Below are 17,795 nucleotides of genomic sequence, written 5' to 3' on the forward strand. Positions count from 1 at the left end.
AATCTGCTGGCCTCTGCCAGAAAATTGCCAATGAGAAGGAGGTTTACCTTCCAACATGTCAATGAATCAAAGCACACAGCAAACATGACCACACAGTGGTTGAAGGATAAAAGTGAATGTCCTTGCATGGCTTAGTCAGAGTCCAGACTTAAACCTCATTGAGAATCGTGGAATTACTTTAAAACTTGTCATTACAGAGGACAAGGGGGCACTCTTGAGAAAAAGAGAATTTAATCTCCAAATACGGAAGGGTTTTTTCACAGTAAGGCTCCATGTACACGGGATGCTGGAAATGGCCGTTTAGGAGCAGTTGGGCGTTTTTTTCAGAAGCCCCTGAACCCATCTACATTTTATCTTATCTGTCCATGTACACCAGGTCGTTTACAGTCATTTGCAGGCAGTTGCGTTCAGGGACTTTTTTTAGAACGCAATTATTTGCGTTCGAACGTATGTTTCCCGGTGTTTCAAACGCACAAACGCGTCCGAACGCGTCTGAACGCGATGACCCGCGTTTAGCGTTCGCGTTTTTCTATTTTAAAGGGGAATCATTCTTTTGACCTCTAGGAACGGTTCTAAACGCAAACGCCCGCAAACGCCGCTAAACGCGGGTACAAACGCGACCGAACGGACGTTTCAAACGTCCTAAAAATTCCAGCATTCAAAGGGACTTAACAACGTCCCGTGTACATGGATAAGAGCTGTGAAAATGTGGAAAAGACTCCCTCAAGAGCTGGTTCTGGCCAGCTCAGAAGATTACTTTAAAAAAGGTGTGGATTATTTCCTAAATGTACATAATATAACTGGGTACTAACATTTCTAGGTAAAGTTGATCCAGGGGATATCCAATTGCCTCTCCGGGGATCAGGAAGGAATTTTTTCCCTGCTGTAACATATCATGCTTTGCTGGGGGTTTTCGCCTTCCTCTGGACCAACTGTGGGAATAGGATTGTGTATATGGGATTGTATGATTTTTTCTCTCTTTTATTGGTTGAACTAGATGAACTTATGTTTTTTGTTTTTTTTTCAACCTGACTAACTTTGTAACTATGTACAGTAACTATGTAACTGCAGTCCACAAATGGTCACCATCAAAATTAATTGAACTTGAGCAGTTCTACAAAGAAGAGTCAAATATTGCAAAGTCTAGATGTGCAAAGTTATTAGAGACATTTATCCTAACAGACTAAAGGCTGTGATTAAAGCAAAAAGGTGGTTCAACAAAGCACTGACACTAGGGGGTGATCCTTTTTTTTGTTTTTTTATTTCTGTTTTTGACTTTATTATTCTGACATGTTGGTGTTAAATCTTTCACTTGGATGTTATAAGTTCCACTGAGAAAACATGGCTGGATAAAACAAAAACTGTGTATCTTCACTTCAGGCTGCAAAGCAACAAATTGTGGTTAACCACTTTACCTCCGTCCACAGTAATATTACTGTGGCAGAGTGGCTCGTTATCGTCTGACGACGTAGTACTACGTTGTCAGACACTCCCCCTTCTGGGCGGCGCTTGCGCGCCGCCGGAGGCTCGCTCCCGCTGTTTTCATTCACAGCGGGAGTCGGGCCAGGGGAGGAGCAGCGCCGATCGCCGCTGCTCTGCCCCGATCGCCGGGGATCTAGTGTGGAGATCCGCCCGCCTGTGTAAACACAAGCGGGCGGATCTCCATAGTGACAGGGAGTGACAGATCGGACTGTTCAGCATAGCTGCACATCCGATCTGTCCATGACTCACTCAGTCACCTCCCCCCCTACACGTCAGTAAGCACCAGGCATACATTAACCCCTCCCTCTCCAATAAAATTAACCCCTTCCCTGCCAGTGTCATTTTTACAGTAACAGTGCATATATATAGCACTGATTACTGCAGTAATGTCACTGGTACCCCCAAAAGTGTCAAAAATGTCAGTCAAGGGTCCGATCTGTCCGCCGCAATGTCGCAGTCCCGCAAAAAAAATCGCAGATCGCCGCCATTACGCGTTAAAAAAAAAACCACCAAAAATGACAGAAATCTTTCCCTTTGTTAGTAAACGCAATAACTTTTGCGCAAACCAATCAAAATACGCTTATTGCGATTTTTTTTTACCAAACATAGGTAGCAGAAAACAAATTGGCCAAAAAATTTTTAAAAAATTGGTTTTTACATCTTTTTTGGGGGGAATTTCATATAAACAAATGTTAAAAATATTGTTATTTTTTTCAAAATAAACGCTCTTTTTTTGTTTATAGCACAAAAAGTAAAAATCGCACAGGTGATCAAATACCACCAAAAGAAAGCTCTATTTGTGGGAAAAAAAGGACGTAAATTTCGTTTGGGTACGGCGTCGCACGACCGCGCAATTGTCAGTTGAAGTCGCACAGCGCCGAATCGCAAAAAGTGGCCTGGACGGAAGACAGCAAAATCCTCCGGTGGTAAAGTGGTTAAAAAGGGGGTGATTCCTTCTATACCACTGTACCTCGTACACTCTTTTTCACTACAGGTGTCAGCCCAGCTCGCAAAACATCCTGGATTTGGATTAAGCATTTAGACAGATGTGATATGCGTAAACCTTCAGCCCTCCACTGCTGTTTCTGTGCTATTGCTTGTCATTTTAAGGATATGCTAAAATAAAGGTGGCTTTTATGACCAGAGTGCGGCTATCCGGAATATCCTTACTTATTATACTTGGACTCAGTTTTAGGACTGTTTTCACTTTTTTAGAGTAAATGTTCAGCATTATTACAGCAACATGTATGACTGAGATTGGGGGGGGTCACTTTTATCTGTTTTCCTATGAAAACTCTATTAGAGTTTACTGTATATTCTATTTTTTTTAAATTGTATTATAGATGGTATAAGATGTGCAGCTGTTCCTTAAGAATTTGTAGCTTATGCACTAGCCGAAAGTAATCTGACCTGATTTTACATGCCTTTCAAAAATGTCATAGGTTACAATGTGTGGTTTGCAACAATTACATGCATGGGTGCCATTATTGGGCTTGGTTAATAGGTTTCATAAGGTGTTGTGTACACAGGGTTTCATTGGTAAAATCACAGGTGTACTTTTGCTATGACTGTGCTTGTGAAACGTGCAACATACTGCCATTTGCCAAGACATTTGCTACTTTCTCCTCTGCTAAATTGCTGTAACAACTTACTACAAGCCAACAACACAGACATATGGAGCATTAAAATGAAAGCCTTCATCTTCACTCTTCTGATACTGAAATGGTACTTGGTATTTACCTGCAATCACATTACACAAATAAATATATTGGAATTTAAAGTGGAACTAAAGTCCTGCTTTTAAAAACTGTGAGCAGTCAGACTCTTTATTCTGGATTGACATGCAAAGTCTCCCCTGAAATAATAGAAGCCTACCTGCCTGCTCACAGTCTTCTTTGGCATGTACACTGAGCGGCACAAGTGCCTGTGTGCCGTGATGACTGCACTGCCGCGCATGAGCAGGAGTGACATCACCCCACGCCAGACAAAGATGGCCACAGCCTGGCACCCAGAAGGAGCCAGGTAGAAGATGCAAGGGACGTTGACCTGTTGTAGGAAAGGTAAGTATCATGGAGTTTAATTCGGCTTTAGGATGTGTGCCACATAAAATATGTAGATGGCACTTGTTTACCTCACACTGAAAATGCTAGCAGCCTGGTTGTTTTTGGTTCAGAAATCTTCGTTTGTTCAAAAATCTAGAACAATGTGCGTACTTATGCTGGCCATTCACTAGCCGTAAAAATATCGGATGAACTCATTTTCGAAAAATGAAAACTCAGCTGTGAGAGCAGACGATCGTGCCATCGTGTAATGACCGAATTGCGAAAGATATATCATTCAATGGACATAAATGAATTCAGTTTGTCGCATATTTAGGTAAAGTTGATCCAGGGAATATCCAATTGCCTCTCGGGGGATCAGGAAGGAATTTTTTCCCCTGCTGTAGCAAATTGGATCATGCTTTGCTGGGGGTTTTTTTTTCCGCCTTTCTCTGGATCATCTGTGGGTATAGGATTGTGTATATGGGATTGTATGGTTGGGTTTTCAATACTGTTTTTTTTTTTTTTTTTTTTTCTTGGTTGAACCAGATGGACTTGTTTCTTTTTTTTCAACCTGACTAACTATGTAACTATGTAAATATATACCTAGTGCAAACAGGTTGGCCAAGAACCCCATTAACCTTTCAATTTATCGTTCGTTTATCGTTCAGCAGGCAGATTTTCAAAACTGTTCGTTCGATTTTTCGGCTCTGAAAAGTTGAAAACGATGTTCTATTTGTGCCCATTAACTGGATGAAAAACGGACGATTGGACCAAATCACAGATTTTCAAATGATTTTTCGTCAGGTGTATGGCCAGCATTAGTCTTGGCCAGCCAAAAAAACTAGCATTTTTATAAGTCGGCCTACCATTGCCCACCCCCCTTTTTTTTTCTTCGTATAAATTTACTTTAGTTCATAGTAGCCGGTAATCTCTAGTAATGTTCTGGTGCGTTTTGGCCTGCTTAACATGATTATAGCTTTAGCTTACAGTAATCATATCTGGTTGCTATAGCCATCAGTGAACATTTATATGAGATTAATCAAAGGCTTCACTACTGCTTCTCTCAGATGCCAGAATAGACTTCAGTTCTAGTCACAACACTATACATCTTTTTGTTATTTATCTAACTCAAATACTTTGTAAGAAATGTAAAACCCTTTAATGTCTGCAGTTAAAAGATCTGGGAACTCAATGACATTGGGAGTCCTGAAACGTGGTGTTTCCTGCCCACTTTGTCACACATTCAAAAAATGCCAAGTGTGAATGCCGCCATAGGACTTTCACATGTGCAGCTGAGCCGCGGATTTACCACTATCTCTGGCTGCGCACCCAACTCTGAACAATACAGCCAGATAGGGTTGTATACATGCCATGGCTGTGCACTTTACTTCAAAGCTGTGGTATTTAAGACGCAGGCTGCAGAACTTGAAAGGCAGCACCACGCGTCATACTCCCCATTGAGTTCAGCGGGGCTGCTCTGCACTTAGGATCCAAATACTTGGCTCACAGTTGCAGCATGGCCTTGAAATGTAAAATTGTCATTTAGCATAATAAATAAAGTGAAAAAAAAAAAAAACAGGCAGAAGTAGCGAGAGTATAATTTCTGCCATGGCCACAAAGCATAGCATTTTAGCGAAAATATCATTTGATATTTTTAGGGCTGGGGCTTAGAATTACTGTTGCAATGATTGCAAGACTAGAAACCAATGTTTTTAGGCAGTTTTAGGAAATCTTACTGTGGAAATAAAGGCTTGTGCAACTCATTTGCAGAAACTCTTCAATTTCGTATACCAAGTTGAGTTAAATGCTGAAAAATGTTTTAACAATTTTTAATGTTATGAAACCGGAGTTATCCTTTAAGATATAAGTGCTTTTATTCCCAGTGGTAATTTTTACTCTCAGTATATTATACATCCTAATCTTACATTACTTTCAATCAAGTACTATTGTATTTTAAATACGCAACCAAATTCTGAGAAACACGTATCTACCCCTAGTAAATTGAGTTGCAGTAATTAGAAGTGAAAATCTATAAATCACTAAAACTTTACTGGCCCATGACAGTAGCCCTTCCAGTTTTACAGGCTCAGAGATACGTCATATACCTAGGTGTTTGTTAAGGTCACAAAATGCATTGACCCGTAATTCCAATGAAATCATGTGTTTTGTTTTCAAGCTATTCAAAAAAGATCATCTAAATTTAGCCTGTTTGAGTTGAAGAAGTTCTTTTACACCCTGAGGTGGGAAGAGGCTCAGATCATCCTCCCACTGGATAATTACCAGTGACTAAAAGTATGTAAAGACTTTGCATGTTTCAGGAGCAACCTACCGCATACATACCCCCGAAAGAAAAAAGGTCCCTAATCAGTCTGGCATGCGTGCCACACAAAGCAGTAAGGAGGGTGTGAATGAAATTCAGATATGATTCCTTGTATGTACTGTATATGAAGAAATGTTCAGCATCATTGAAGGTTATTGGGATTATTGGTGTAGGGTGTTGGATTATCTAACGATTCAAGCAAACACTGACACATGGTTTCAAAAAGATAATTTAGGCACTTGGACATTTGAAAGGTGTTTGCAGCATTGAAGTTGATGGGTCAGTTATTGGATTAACCTGCAGTCAAGAAGAACTTTTTTTTAAACAAAGTTGTCTCAGTTCACATGGGATGAATGATGGAATGCGCAATGGCACAAATTTCCATCAAAGCAATACACAGGACAAGTGAATCCCTGGCACCTTTTGAATCCGTTATTATTGGGAACCCTGTTCGCAGGGGTCTACTGCACTTATATAAACTAGTGTTTGGGCTTTTTTTAAAAGGAGAAGTACAGCCAAAGCTCCTTTGGCTGTACTTCTCTTGTGTGTCACAGGAGTACAGTTCATTCTGCACTCCTGTGACCCTTTTTCAGCAGACAGCAGGCCAAAACCCGCTGTCAGCTGACATCACAGAGCTGGTCCAGGCTAGGGCAAGATCGCGATAGTGACATGAAGATCTGAGGACATGCGAGGCTTGGAACCCTGCTCAACCTCTCAGCGAGCCACTGAGAGCCTGAGCCGGCAGCTTCCGCCCCTCCACAGCCCAGAGCTCCAATGAGAGAGAGGGGGGGGGGGGCGGTGGCTGGCAGTCGCCAGGTCTCTGCTCAGGGAGCCCTGAGAACTAAGCGATCATTAGCGGTGTTTGATCGCTCAGTTCTCAGTCTTAGAGCCGACAGGGGACAGATGCAGCATCGGACCCATGCTACATCCACCTAGGTAAGTATGATACTAAAAACAAAAAAAAAACAAAAAAAAAACAAAAAAAAAGCAACCCCATACTTCTTTTAAGCTCACTGGAAGTGACAAGGACACTGCATATTCTGTACCAATATAATACTTTAACCACTTGCCTTCTGTGCACTTAAACACCCTTCCCATCCAGGCCAATTTTCAGCTTTCAGCGCTGTCACACTTTGACTGACAATTGCGTGGTCATGCTACACTGTACCCATATGACATTTTTATCATTTTTTTTCACACAAATAGAGCTTTCTTTTGGTGGTATTTAATCATCTCTGGGTTTTTTATTTTTTACAAAAAAAAGAATAAGAGAGAAAGATAAGAAAGACAGAAAATTTTGAAAAAAAAAAAAGTTTTTCTTATTTTCTGCGAGTAAATTTTGAAAATACATTTTTCTCCTTCACTGATGTGCGCTGATGAGGCGGCACTGATGGGCACTGATAGGCTGCACTGATGGGCACTGATGAGGTGGCACTTATGGGCACTGATGAGGTGGCACTTATGGGCACTGATGAGGTGACACTTATGGGCACTGATGAGAAGGTACTAATATGCCGCACTGATGAGCACTGATAGGCGGCACTGATAGGCGGCACTGATGAGCACTGATAGGCGGCACTGCTGGGCACTGAGAGGTGGCACTGCTGGGCACTGAGAGATGGCACTGATGGGCGGCACTGATGGGCACTGATAGGCGGCACTGATGGGCACTGGCGGATGGCACTGATGGACACTGATGGGTGGCACTGATGAGCACTGATGGGCGGCACTGATGAGCACTGATGGGCAGCACATCAGTGCCCACACTCAGTGCCCATAGTGCTGCCAGTCAGTGCTCATCAGTGCCTAGATGAGCAGGCACTGATGGGCACTGACTAGCAGCACTATGGGCACTGATTGTGGGCATTGATGGGGGGCACTGATGGCGGGCACTGTGGGCACTGATGGCGGGCACTGTGTGTGTTTTTTTACCTTTAGTAATCAGGGCACTGGTGATCAGTGCCCTGATTACATCGCTGTGTGTCCCCGGCGGCTGATGGCTCCCCCTCCTTCCTCACACTGCAGGCTCTGTGTGAGGAAGGAGCGCCGGCGATGAGAGATGATCTCATATGTTTACATATGAGATCATCTCTCATTGGACGGCTTGATCACGTGGTGAATGGCCACTGTGATTGGCCATTCACCACAGATTCTCCCTGATGCGCGCTCGCGGGAGCGCACGGGGGGCATGTCACTGGGAGGCCGTTTAAAAACGGCCTCCCGAAAATTCAAGTCCGCGCTGCAGCCGTATATAGGCTGTAGCGCGGATGGGAGCAGGTTAATACATTTTGTTTTTGGGTTTCGAAACATTTTAACTTTAGCTATCCGAACAATATAAACTACAGTATATGGGTGATTTTACTGTAACCAATGCATATTGAAAATCAGGATCACACTACTTCCTTTGACAATGTCTTCACCCTATTTTGTCCCTAGAATGTTGGCGCCATGTTTTCTTAGGTATAACCTAGGATCATCACCTACTTCCTAGGCTAAAAACCCTCTAAACCCTCATATAGATTTATTAGGTACACTAAATATACAACTGTGATGATTCCTTTAAAATAATGCTGCATCTGCAGAAATCCTCGCTCTGGATTGAGAAAACATCCAGCTGAGGAGCTGGGGCATGTCCCAGAAGGCTTTACGATATTGTGCATGCGGTTCCCATTCACTTGTGGCTGGTGTTATGATCTCTAGAGCTGCTGTCAATCACTGCGCATAGGAGGCAGGGCTTCTGTTGCTGTGTAGCCAGAGTCTCTGTCAATTACTTCTGTTGGGGTGGGCTGGGGGGCAGAGGTGGAGCTGCAGTGTCCTCCGATGCTAAGATGCCTGTACATGTGGTGCAGACAGCGTTAGGACATGAGATAGTAGTCCTAAGCCCCCATCGCATCAGTGCAGGTTAGGGAGCGCTTACCATAGAAGACGGTCGGAAGTTTTTCAGAAACAGCAAGAAAACTTCTAGAACAACAGAGGTTTAAAAAATTGGGTTAGGCTTACTGGTTACCGTTATTTATAAGGAACACAAATAAAAAATAAAAAAGGAGGGTTTCATTTCACTTTAAACTTCACATTGAGAAACTAAAGAAATGTTTACTCCTGTCTGCAGTAGACTGATGACACCATTCTTCTAGGGCCAAGGTTCAGTGCCTTGAATGTAGCTCAAGGGCTGCTTTCAATGATACAAGGCTTTTTTTTTTAAAGTGATATTATAGTCTCCTTTTTTTTTAAATGTTTTTTTTGCACAGAGCAGCCTCGATCCTCCTATTCTCGAGTCCCACGCCAGTGCTCCTGGCTCCTCCCTCCTGCTTGGGTGCCTGCTGTGGGGGCACCCCCGCAGGCATGCTCCTGACCCATGACTCAGTGTGGCCATTCACACACAGAGTTGCAGCTCAGTCCATCCTCTCTATCTCAATCAGGAGTGCAAGACCCCAGAGAGGCAAGGCTCTCGTGGACATCTCTGGATCGAGATGGGGTTCAGATAAGTATTAGGGTGGGCTGGGGGGCTGCTGCACACAGGTTTTTTAACTTCATGCATAAAATGCATGAAGGTAAAAAACCTTGTGCCTTTATGACCACTTTAATAATACTGATGCTGTATATTGTGACACATCAGAAATTAAAAAAAAAAATCAAATGTTCTAGTGCGCTGTCCAAAAACAATTACTACATGTCATAGTATGATCAATTCATTTAGTGTAAAATAAAGTAAAAAAAAAGTTCATTAACAGCATATAATCAACTAATTTCATGTGAAAAGTAATATAAATGTAGCACGACCCCCACAGGGGCTGCTGAGTATGTTTGTTTCCTCCACACTCCCTTGATCCTGAGGCACCTCCAACCTGCTAGACACTATTGGTTGTGACATGGTAGTTCAGAGAAACAACAATGACACTTGAATATCAATATATCAGTTTACTGACTTGAGAAGGAGATGAACAGATATTGTTTCAAGCACAACAGGAAATATAAGCAATAAGAACAAAAGTGGGATTCTGAATCTTCAAGTCCCAGAATCACTGTGAACCCCAAGACTCAGAATCCCATATAACGATAGTACAAACTATGAATAGATATAACAATATCTAACTGAAGAAATGTTTGAATATGTATGCAGTAGTAATGCAATTTCCCCTATCAAGGTGTGAGAGTGACAAACAGACGTTTGACTCTATATTAACTATAGATAATACGGTTAGGTCTAATTAACTCAACTGCATGTATATATCTCAATAGAATACAGTTCATACCTAACCTGAAAGAGTGCACTCTATCACCTATAGAGGGCCCCCTTATCCATGAATTAAATGAGTCTCTTCCTGACAAGGCCTTGTTAATCTTCGCCGGCAGTAGGAGCTCTAATCATTCCATGAATGATATTTGTAAATCAAAGGGGAAAAGGGGGTATCGGTAATCCAGGTTCTGCCTCAGATAAAATCAGTATACATCACTATATGTATTAAGAGGCGGCCTTCCGGATTGCCACTCACTATTCAAACTCAGGAGTGTCCTATGGCAACCGCTCGGCTATATCAAACTCTGACTCTGTCTGGCGTCACAGGCCCTTTATCTCTCTCCGTGAGCTGCTGCGCTCACTACAATTGGATATCTCTCATCCAGTCCTCAGACACTTCTGTCCAGCAGTCCTCCGCACCAGGCCTGTCTCTCCTCTGTGGTATCCGCCACGTCTCCGCACTGGATCAGTCACTCCTCAGTAACATCCGCCACCTCTCCCAGGTGTATCCGCCCAGGCCATGGCCTCTGCTCCCTCTGCTCCCTGCAGCAGGTCTTCAGCTCATCCACTCCACACACGGTCCCCGAGGCAAGAGAGCGAACATCCCACCCCGCCCCTTATTTATATGCTCTCCCTTAATCCTCTGCGGAACCTGCAGCTCCCTGGGAGTATAGTTCAATCCAGCCCACTTTCCACAGTCTTCGTCCTCCTTCTGACTACACCTCCCACAATCCAACACACCACTCTTTCAGGAGAAACCCAAAATAAGCAATCAATTTAAAAGAACAGTATATCAGCCTTAAGTATGCTGGAAGAGATTTCTTCGCTTGGCTACATCCTCCCCCCACTTGAATGTCTTTGGTCCCCAAAGATGATGAGACTCCCAAATGGAAGACTCTATTGAGAAGTAAGGTAACCCAGAACTGAAACTGACAGTAGTCTTGGGTGGAACTAAAAGCAGCTGATAACTGGTTAATAAATGTAATTTCTAACAGTTGACTATACAAACTACTAGAAAGGTCTGAGTCACTTTCATAATAGGCCAACAAGAAATCAGTGGCCAACCTAATAGTGTCAGTGGGTGGAATAGGATCATCTTCCTCGGGAATCCCAATAGAAGAGGCAGTTACTTGAGTGGGGCGTTGGGTTGTTACAATTTGTTCTTCAGAACTCTCTCCTAAAGGTGCATTTTGGTGGGTGTATTTCTCTTCGTAGCCTTAATAACACCCCATCGCTGGGTTCAGATTAATTTTCCAATCCTTGGAAGATACAACTTGATTGAGACTCCCCATGCTCCTCAGTAGAGCCCATTGACTCCTCTGTGTTCTGTACAATTGGACTCCTGTCTTCCTCTAGCACTTCTGTATGCTCCACAGAGGAGTGACCCACATCCACATCAGCAGGCTCCTCCAAATCAGGAGATGGAAAAGCAGTTGGAGCGTCTTCATACGGCAGAGTGTCTACAGGAACATCTATTACATCCTCCTTTTCTGTGGGATCTAATACTGATGGGATTGCAGGTAAATCTGGCACCTGAGGCCACCTTCTCTCTGGGAGGGGTGTAGAGGGTCAACCAATGGCTGACAAGCGACCTCCATGAACAGGATTCTTTTCAGGCAATGGCCACCACCATTCAAATATGATATCCTCATCATTAGGGATGATTGAACTTTTGAAAAGTTTGGTTCTACCAGAACACCCGAATTTCCCGAAACTTTGGTTCGGATTCCCGAACCCCATTTAAATCAATGGGACCCGAACTTCGGGAATCAAAAAACACAATTTTGAAGCCCTAAAACCTAATAAATGCCCCTAAAAATTGCCTAGGGTTCTGAGTCATGCCCCAGGGACTATGAATCAGGCAAAAAAAAGTTCTTAAAAATTGTCTTTTTGATAGAGAGACAATTATTGAAAAAAATTATTAAAAAAAAAAAAAAAGAGATTTCTGGATTTAGTGTTTGTGGGGTCTAAAAGGTGTACCTGTGAAGTCTCAGCTCTGTAGCATGTCCAGAACCAGAATTATAGCATGCCAAACCTTCAAAAATGACTTTTTTGCTTAACCGCTCCTTTCGTTTGCTCCTAATAAAGCAGATGTGTGTGACGCCTTTTGCAGTGGACTTAACGCTTACAACAAGAACAGGCATTAACTTGTCACTGAGGCTTTAAGTCCACTGCAAAAGGCTTTGCTACTCTGCTTCACACACATCTGCTTTATTTAGCGACAACTTTGGGTCGCATAGCAGTGTGCGTCTTGCTGGTGATTTTCACATCGCACGGTTGATAAAGCCTCAGTGACAACTATACATAAATTAAAATTCATTACAAAAAAAACACAGATTATTTTTCTTAGAATTTCAGTAGCGCAGGGATGGTGTTACCCTCCTTTCAAAAAGTGCAAATAAATAAAGTGCATAAATTGCATAAATAATCCAAAACATCCAACTAAGCAAGAACAGAGTCCTTCAAAAGTCTTTGTTTATGTAGTGCCAGAGCTGGTGGTGGTGACATTGTACGGTGGTTCCTATAACTGACACCAATGACCCTGCATTAAAGGCACTGTGTATTGCTCTGGCACTACATAAACAAAGACTTTTGAAGGACTCTGTTCTTGCTTAGTAGGATGTTTTGGATTATTTATGCAATTTATGCACTTTATTTATTTGCACTTTATGAAAGGAGGGTAACACCATCCCTGCGCTACTGAAATTCTAAGAAAAATAATCTGTTTTTTTTTGTGATGAATTTTAATTTATGTATAGTTGTCACTGAGGCTTTATCAACTGTGCGATGTGAAAATCACCTGCAAGACGCACACTGCTATGCGACCCAAAGTTGTCGCTAAATAAAGCAGATGTGTGTGACGCAGAGTAGCAAAGCCTTTTGCAGTGGACTTAACTCTTACAACAAGAACAGCCGTTAAGTTGTCACTGAGGCTTTGGCAACTCTGCGTGGTGAAATTCACCTGCAAAACGCACACTGCTATGCGACCCAAAGTTGTCGCTAAATACAGCAGATGTGTGTATCGCTGAAATGTATTTTGCACAATAGATGACTAGCAAGCACGTATGTTGAAAAAAATAGGTGCGCTAAACAAATAAATACCGTATGTGCACATATAAATGGACAAACGAGTGGTATGCAAATACACAATCAATAAATCATACTGAACGTGATACAGTGAAAACTTGAAACTTGAAAACCCAAATAGGTGCAAAAAAACTGATATGAGTCAACAAAGTCCAATTAAGAGGTTTTCACCAAAGGTGTATCGTGAAATATAAGAAATCAACTTCAAGTGATATTTCCCGTGCTGTGAAACAGTGATTCCCACCACCGACAGGCTTTCCTCCTTACCAGATGAGATAAGGTTAGGCGCAGAGTGAAGACTCAAATAAGCCGGTTGGAAAGGAGGAAATTTCCACTGTAATTCTACCCTGTGAGATTACCTAAATTAGCCTCTTAGCAGATGGCGCATAAATCAAAGGCACAGGAAAATCTCCTAAATGGATATCTCTTCTATGGATCGGATACCAGTTGTCCCCTCCGCTAAACTTGTACGTCCGTTTTCTTGTTGTACTCCCCAGGATATCATGTGAGGAACAAGAAATAAGCAGACGATAGTGAAATACCCCCGAGATGTTTATTGAAATAAGGTAATTCACTTACATAGGTATGCGGGGAAACAAGCAAGAGTATCCAATGAGTACGCCTATGCCCGGCTGCAGATCGGGCAATGCGTGACGTCTGTGGTGGCGCGACACGCCTCCTCTCTGACGCGTTTCCTCTGACAAGGCTTCTGCTGAGATAGGAGGGACGTGCGCGCCGCCACATCCGCCCTTAAGAAGCTCCAGGATCGTAACTACTTCCGGTGTCCGCAATGTATGGCCGGAAACGGCTCTCATATGTTTTCATCCGCAAACAACAAGATATTTTCTAACTTATGGGGCAACTCAATCTCTTTCAGCTTAATGTATATGAACATTGTGGATTGAAATTAACATAAATCAATGAATTCACCCTCGAATTTCAGTTATGCAGATGGGAACTCCGGAAGTGTACAATCCTCTAAACTTCCCTTGCCATCATTTACATGAAAAGCTTTGGGGAAATATAGGGGGAATCCTGAATATGGACTACATAGTCCTGTAGGTACATAAATTGACATATTTAATATTGCAATATTATCTTAAAATATAAATATTAAAAATCATGTTAAAAACACATTAAAATGACACATTAAAATACATTAAATACCTTAAAAGGTTAAAATGAATTTAAAACTACTATAGAATAAAACAAGGAAAAGGATCAACTATTATTTATATGGGCGTTGATATCCCATTCGATGTTGTGTCCCCAAGGTCTGAAGCACTTCATCTCAAAAATCCAGAAGGTTTCCCTTCTGGAAATGGTCCTTTTCAGGTTGCTTCCTCTCCAATGAGGTGTGTATTTTTCTATTACTATAATTTGAAAATTTTTCGGATTTTTTTGATGACATTTGGAAAAATGTAGGGACACGCTGTGTCCTACAAATCCTTTTCTAATGTTGGAGAGATGCTCTCCTATCCGAATGCTAGCAGTGCGTATAGTTCTCCCGATATATTGTTGGCCACAACCACATTGGAGGAGATATATAACTCCCTTGGTGTGGCAAGAGATAAACTCTTTGATAGCATATTCCTTTCCAGTTGTGGTGGATGAGAACTTGTTAGTACGGACCGTCTTTGCATCTTTACAAATTTGGCAGTTTCTGCATGGGAAGAAACCTTTCATATCTGGAAAAAACTTTGATACTATAGATTTTTCAACTGGATTGCTTACAATGAGATCTTTAAGATTCCTGGCTTTCCTATAGATCATATTGGGTTTATTGGGGAGAGAAGGCCCCAATATTCTATCTCCTTGTAAGATACTCCAATGTTTCCTAAAAACATGATTCAGCCATTTGTAGTTACTTAAAAACTGAGTAACAAAGGCATATTCAAATTTAGACTGGGAGTCCTTGGTGGAATTAGCCGGTTTGGATAGAATAAGATTTTCTTGAGTCTGTTGGCCTACTTGTTCTATTTCTTCGTCCAGTATTTGTGGTTGGTAACCTTTTTCTAAAAACCTTTGTTTTAAGATATTGGCTTGTTCTTTAAAATCCGACTCATGTGTGCAGTTTCGTCTGATTCTCCTAAATTGTCCTTTAGGGACCGACTTAAGCCAGGTAGGATGATGGCAACTGTCCATTGTGATAAAACCATTTTTGTCAGTTGGTTTAAAATATGTTTTCGTAATAAAACCAGAGCCATGTCTTAAAATCGCCAGGTCTAAAAAGTTCACAGATATCGGGCTAGATTCGTATGAGAATCGAATTCCCCAGCTATTGCAGTTTAGCTGGTCCATAAAATCTTCTAACGATTTATTGTTGCCTTTCCAGATAAAAAGGGTATCGTCAATGTAGCGTCTCCAAAAAACAAGCTCTTTGGCTCTGTTGGAAAAGATATTGCGATCCTCCCACAGAGGCATAAAGAGATTCGCTACACTGGGGGCAAACTTGGCCCCCATAGCTACACCGGTACGCTGGAGATAAAATCGTTGATTGTAGTAAAAATAATTATGTTCCATGCCAAATGTTAAAAGATCTAAAATAAACTGTTTCTGTGCCACTGATGTATCATGATTCGTATCTAAAAAGGTACCAACCGCTTCATACCCCATCTCATGTGGGATTATCGTATATAAGGACGTCACGTCAGCGGTGACCAGTAACAGATCTCCTTCAATGTTTAGTTGTCTCATCTCCTGTATACACTGCAAACCGGCTAATTCCACCAAGGACTCCCAGTCTAAATTTGAATATGCCTTTGTTACTCAGTTTTCAAGTAACTACAAATGGCTGAATCATGTTTTTAGGAAACATTGGAGTATCTTACAAGGAGATAGAATATTGGGGCCTTCTCTCCCCAATAAACCCAATATGATCTATAGGAAAGCCAGGAATCTTAAAGATCTCATTGTAAGCAATCCAGTTGAAAAATCTATAGTATCAAAGTTTTTTCCAGATATGAAAGGTTTCTTCCCATGCAGAAACTGCCAAATTTGTAAAGATGCAAAGACGGTCCGTACTAACAAGTTCTCATCCACCACAACTGGAAAGGAATATGCTATCAAAGAGTTTATCTCTTGCCACACCAAGGGAGTTATATATCTCCTCCAGTGTGGTTGTGGCCAACAATATATCGGGAGAACTATACGCACTGCTAGCATTCGGATAGGAGAGCATCTCTCCAACATTAGAAAAGGATTTGTAGGACACAGCGTGTCCCTACATTTTTCCAAATGTCATCAAAAAAATCTGAAAAATTTACAAATTATAGTAATAGAAAAATACACACCTCATTGGAGAGGAAGCAACCTGAAAAGGACCATTTCCAGAAGGGAAAGCTTCTGGATTTTTGAGATGAAGTGCTTCAGACCTTGGGGACACAACATCGAATGGGATATCAACGCCCATATAAATAATAGTTGATCCTTTTCCTTGTTTTATTCTATAGTAGTTTTAAATTCATTTTAACCTTTTAAGGTATTTAATGTCTTGGTTGATGATAGATTAGGCAACAGCATGCAATGTCAAGCGGCAGCTGCCAAAGCCAGCAGAACATTAGCATGCATAAAGAAAGGGATGCATTCCAGAGATAAGACTATAATCCTTCCACTTTATAAAACTCTGGTCCGACCGCATCTGGAGTATTCCGTCCAGTTCTGGTCGCCAGTCCTCAGGAGGGATGTGTTGGAGCTGGAGAGAGTCCAGAGAAGGGCAACTAAACTAATTAGGGGATTGGAGGACCTTGACTATGAAGAGCGTCTACAATCGCTCGATTTATTCTCCCTGGAGAAGAGACGTCTGAGGGGGGACATGATAGCAATTTATAAATATCTTAATGGGGATCCCAGCTTAGAAAAAAAGCTGTTCATTCGAAGGGATTGCATGAGGACTCGAGGGCATACAATGCGATTAGAGGAGAAGCGTTTTAACCTCAGGCAACGTGGGGGGTTCTTTACTGTTAGGGCTACAAGATTGTGGAATTCTCTACCACAAGAGGTGGTTTCTGCGGGTAGTATGGTGGCTTTCAAAAGACTCTTAGACTTACATCTCAAGGATCAGAACATTCAGGGGTATGTGAGATGATTACAGCCACACACACCTACACAGGTTGAACTAGATGGACTATTGTCTTTATTCAACCTCACCTACTATGTAACTATGTAACTATGTAATGTATTTTAATGTGTCATTTTAATGTGTTTTTAACATGATTTTTAATATTTATATTTAAAGATAATATTGCAATATTAAATATGTCAATCTATGTACCTACAGGACTATGTAGTCCATATTCACGATTCCCCCTATATTTCCCCAAAGCTTTTAATGTAAATGATGGCAAGGGAAGTTTAGAGGATTGTACACTTCCGGAGTCCCCATCTGCATAACTGAAATTCGAGGGTGAATTCATTGATTTATGTTAATTTCAATCCACAATGTTCATATACATAAAGCTGAAAGAGATTGAGTTGCCCCATAAGTTAGAAAATATCTTGTTGGCGGATGAAAACATATTTTTTTCCGGCCATACATTGCGGACACCGGAAGTAGTTACGATCCTGGAGCTTCTTAAGGGCGGATGTGGCGGCGCGCACGTCCCTCCTATCTCAGCAGAAGCCTTGT

The 17,795-nt window shown here is 41.8% G+C and overlaps 2 protein-coding genes across 3 annotated transcripts in view; both read left to right on the plus strand.

The window, feature by feature from the left end:
- The window catches only part of LOC309550410 (uncharacterized protein), a 141,354-nt gene that overhangs the window by 11,630 nt on the left and 111,929 nt on the right, over window positions 1–17,795 (plus strand). The window contains exon 8 of the mRNA XM_082250794.1: window positions 15,504–15,641. Coding sequence (XP_082106920.1) covers window positions 15,504–15,641 — 138 coding nt within the window. The remainder of the gene's footprint in view (window positions 1–15,503; window positions 15,642–17,795) is intronic.
- The window catches only part of LOC309549135 (ornithine decarboxylase 1-like), a 131,425-nt gene that overhangs the window by 1,740 nt on the left and 111,890 nt on the right, over window positions 1–17,795 (plus strand). The window lies entirely within an intron of this gene.

The sequence above is a fragment of the Pelophylax lessonae genome (genome assembly GCF_965119305.1).
Source record: "Pelophylax lessonae genome assembly, chromosome: 3".
Taxonomy (NCBI): domain Eukaryota; kingdom Metazoa; phylum Chordata; class Amphibia; order Anura; family Ranidae; genus Pelophylax; species Pelophylax lessonae.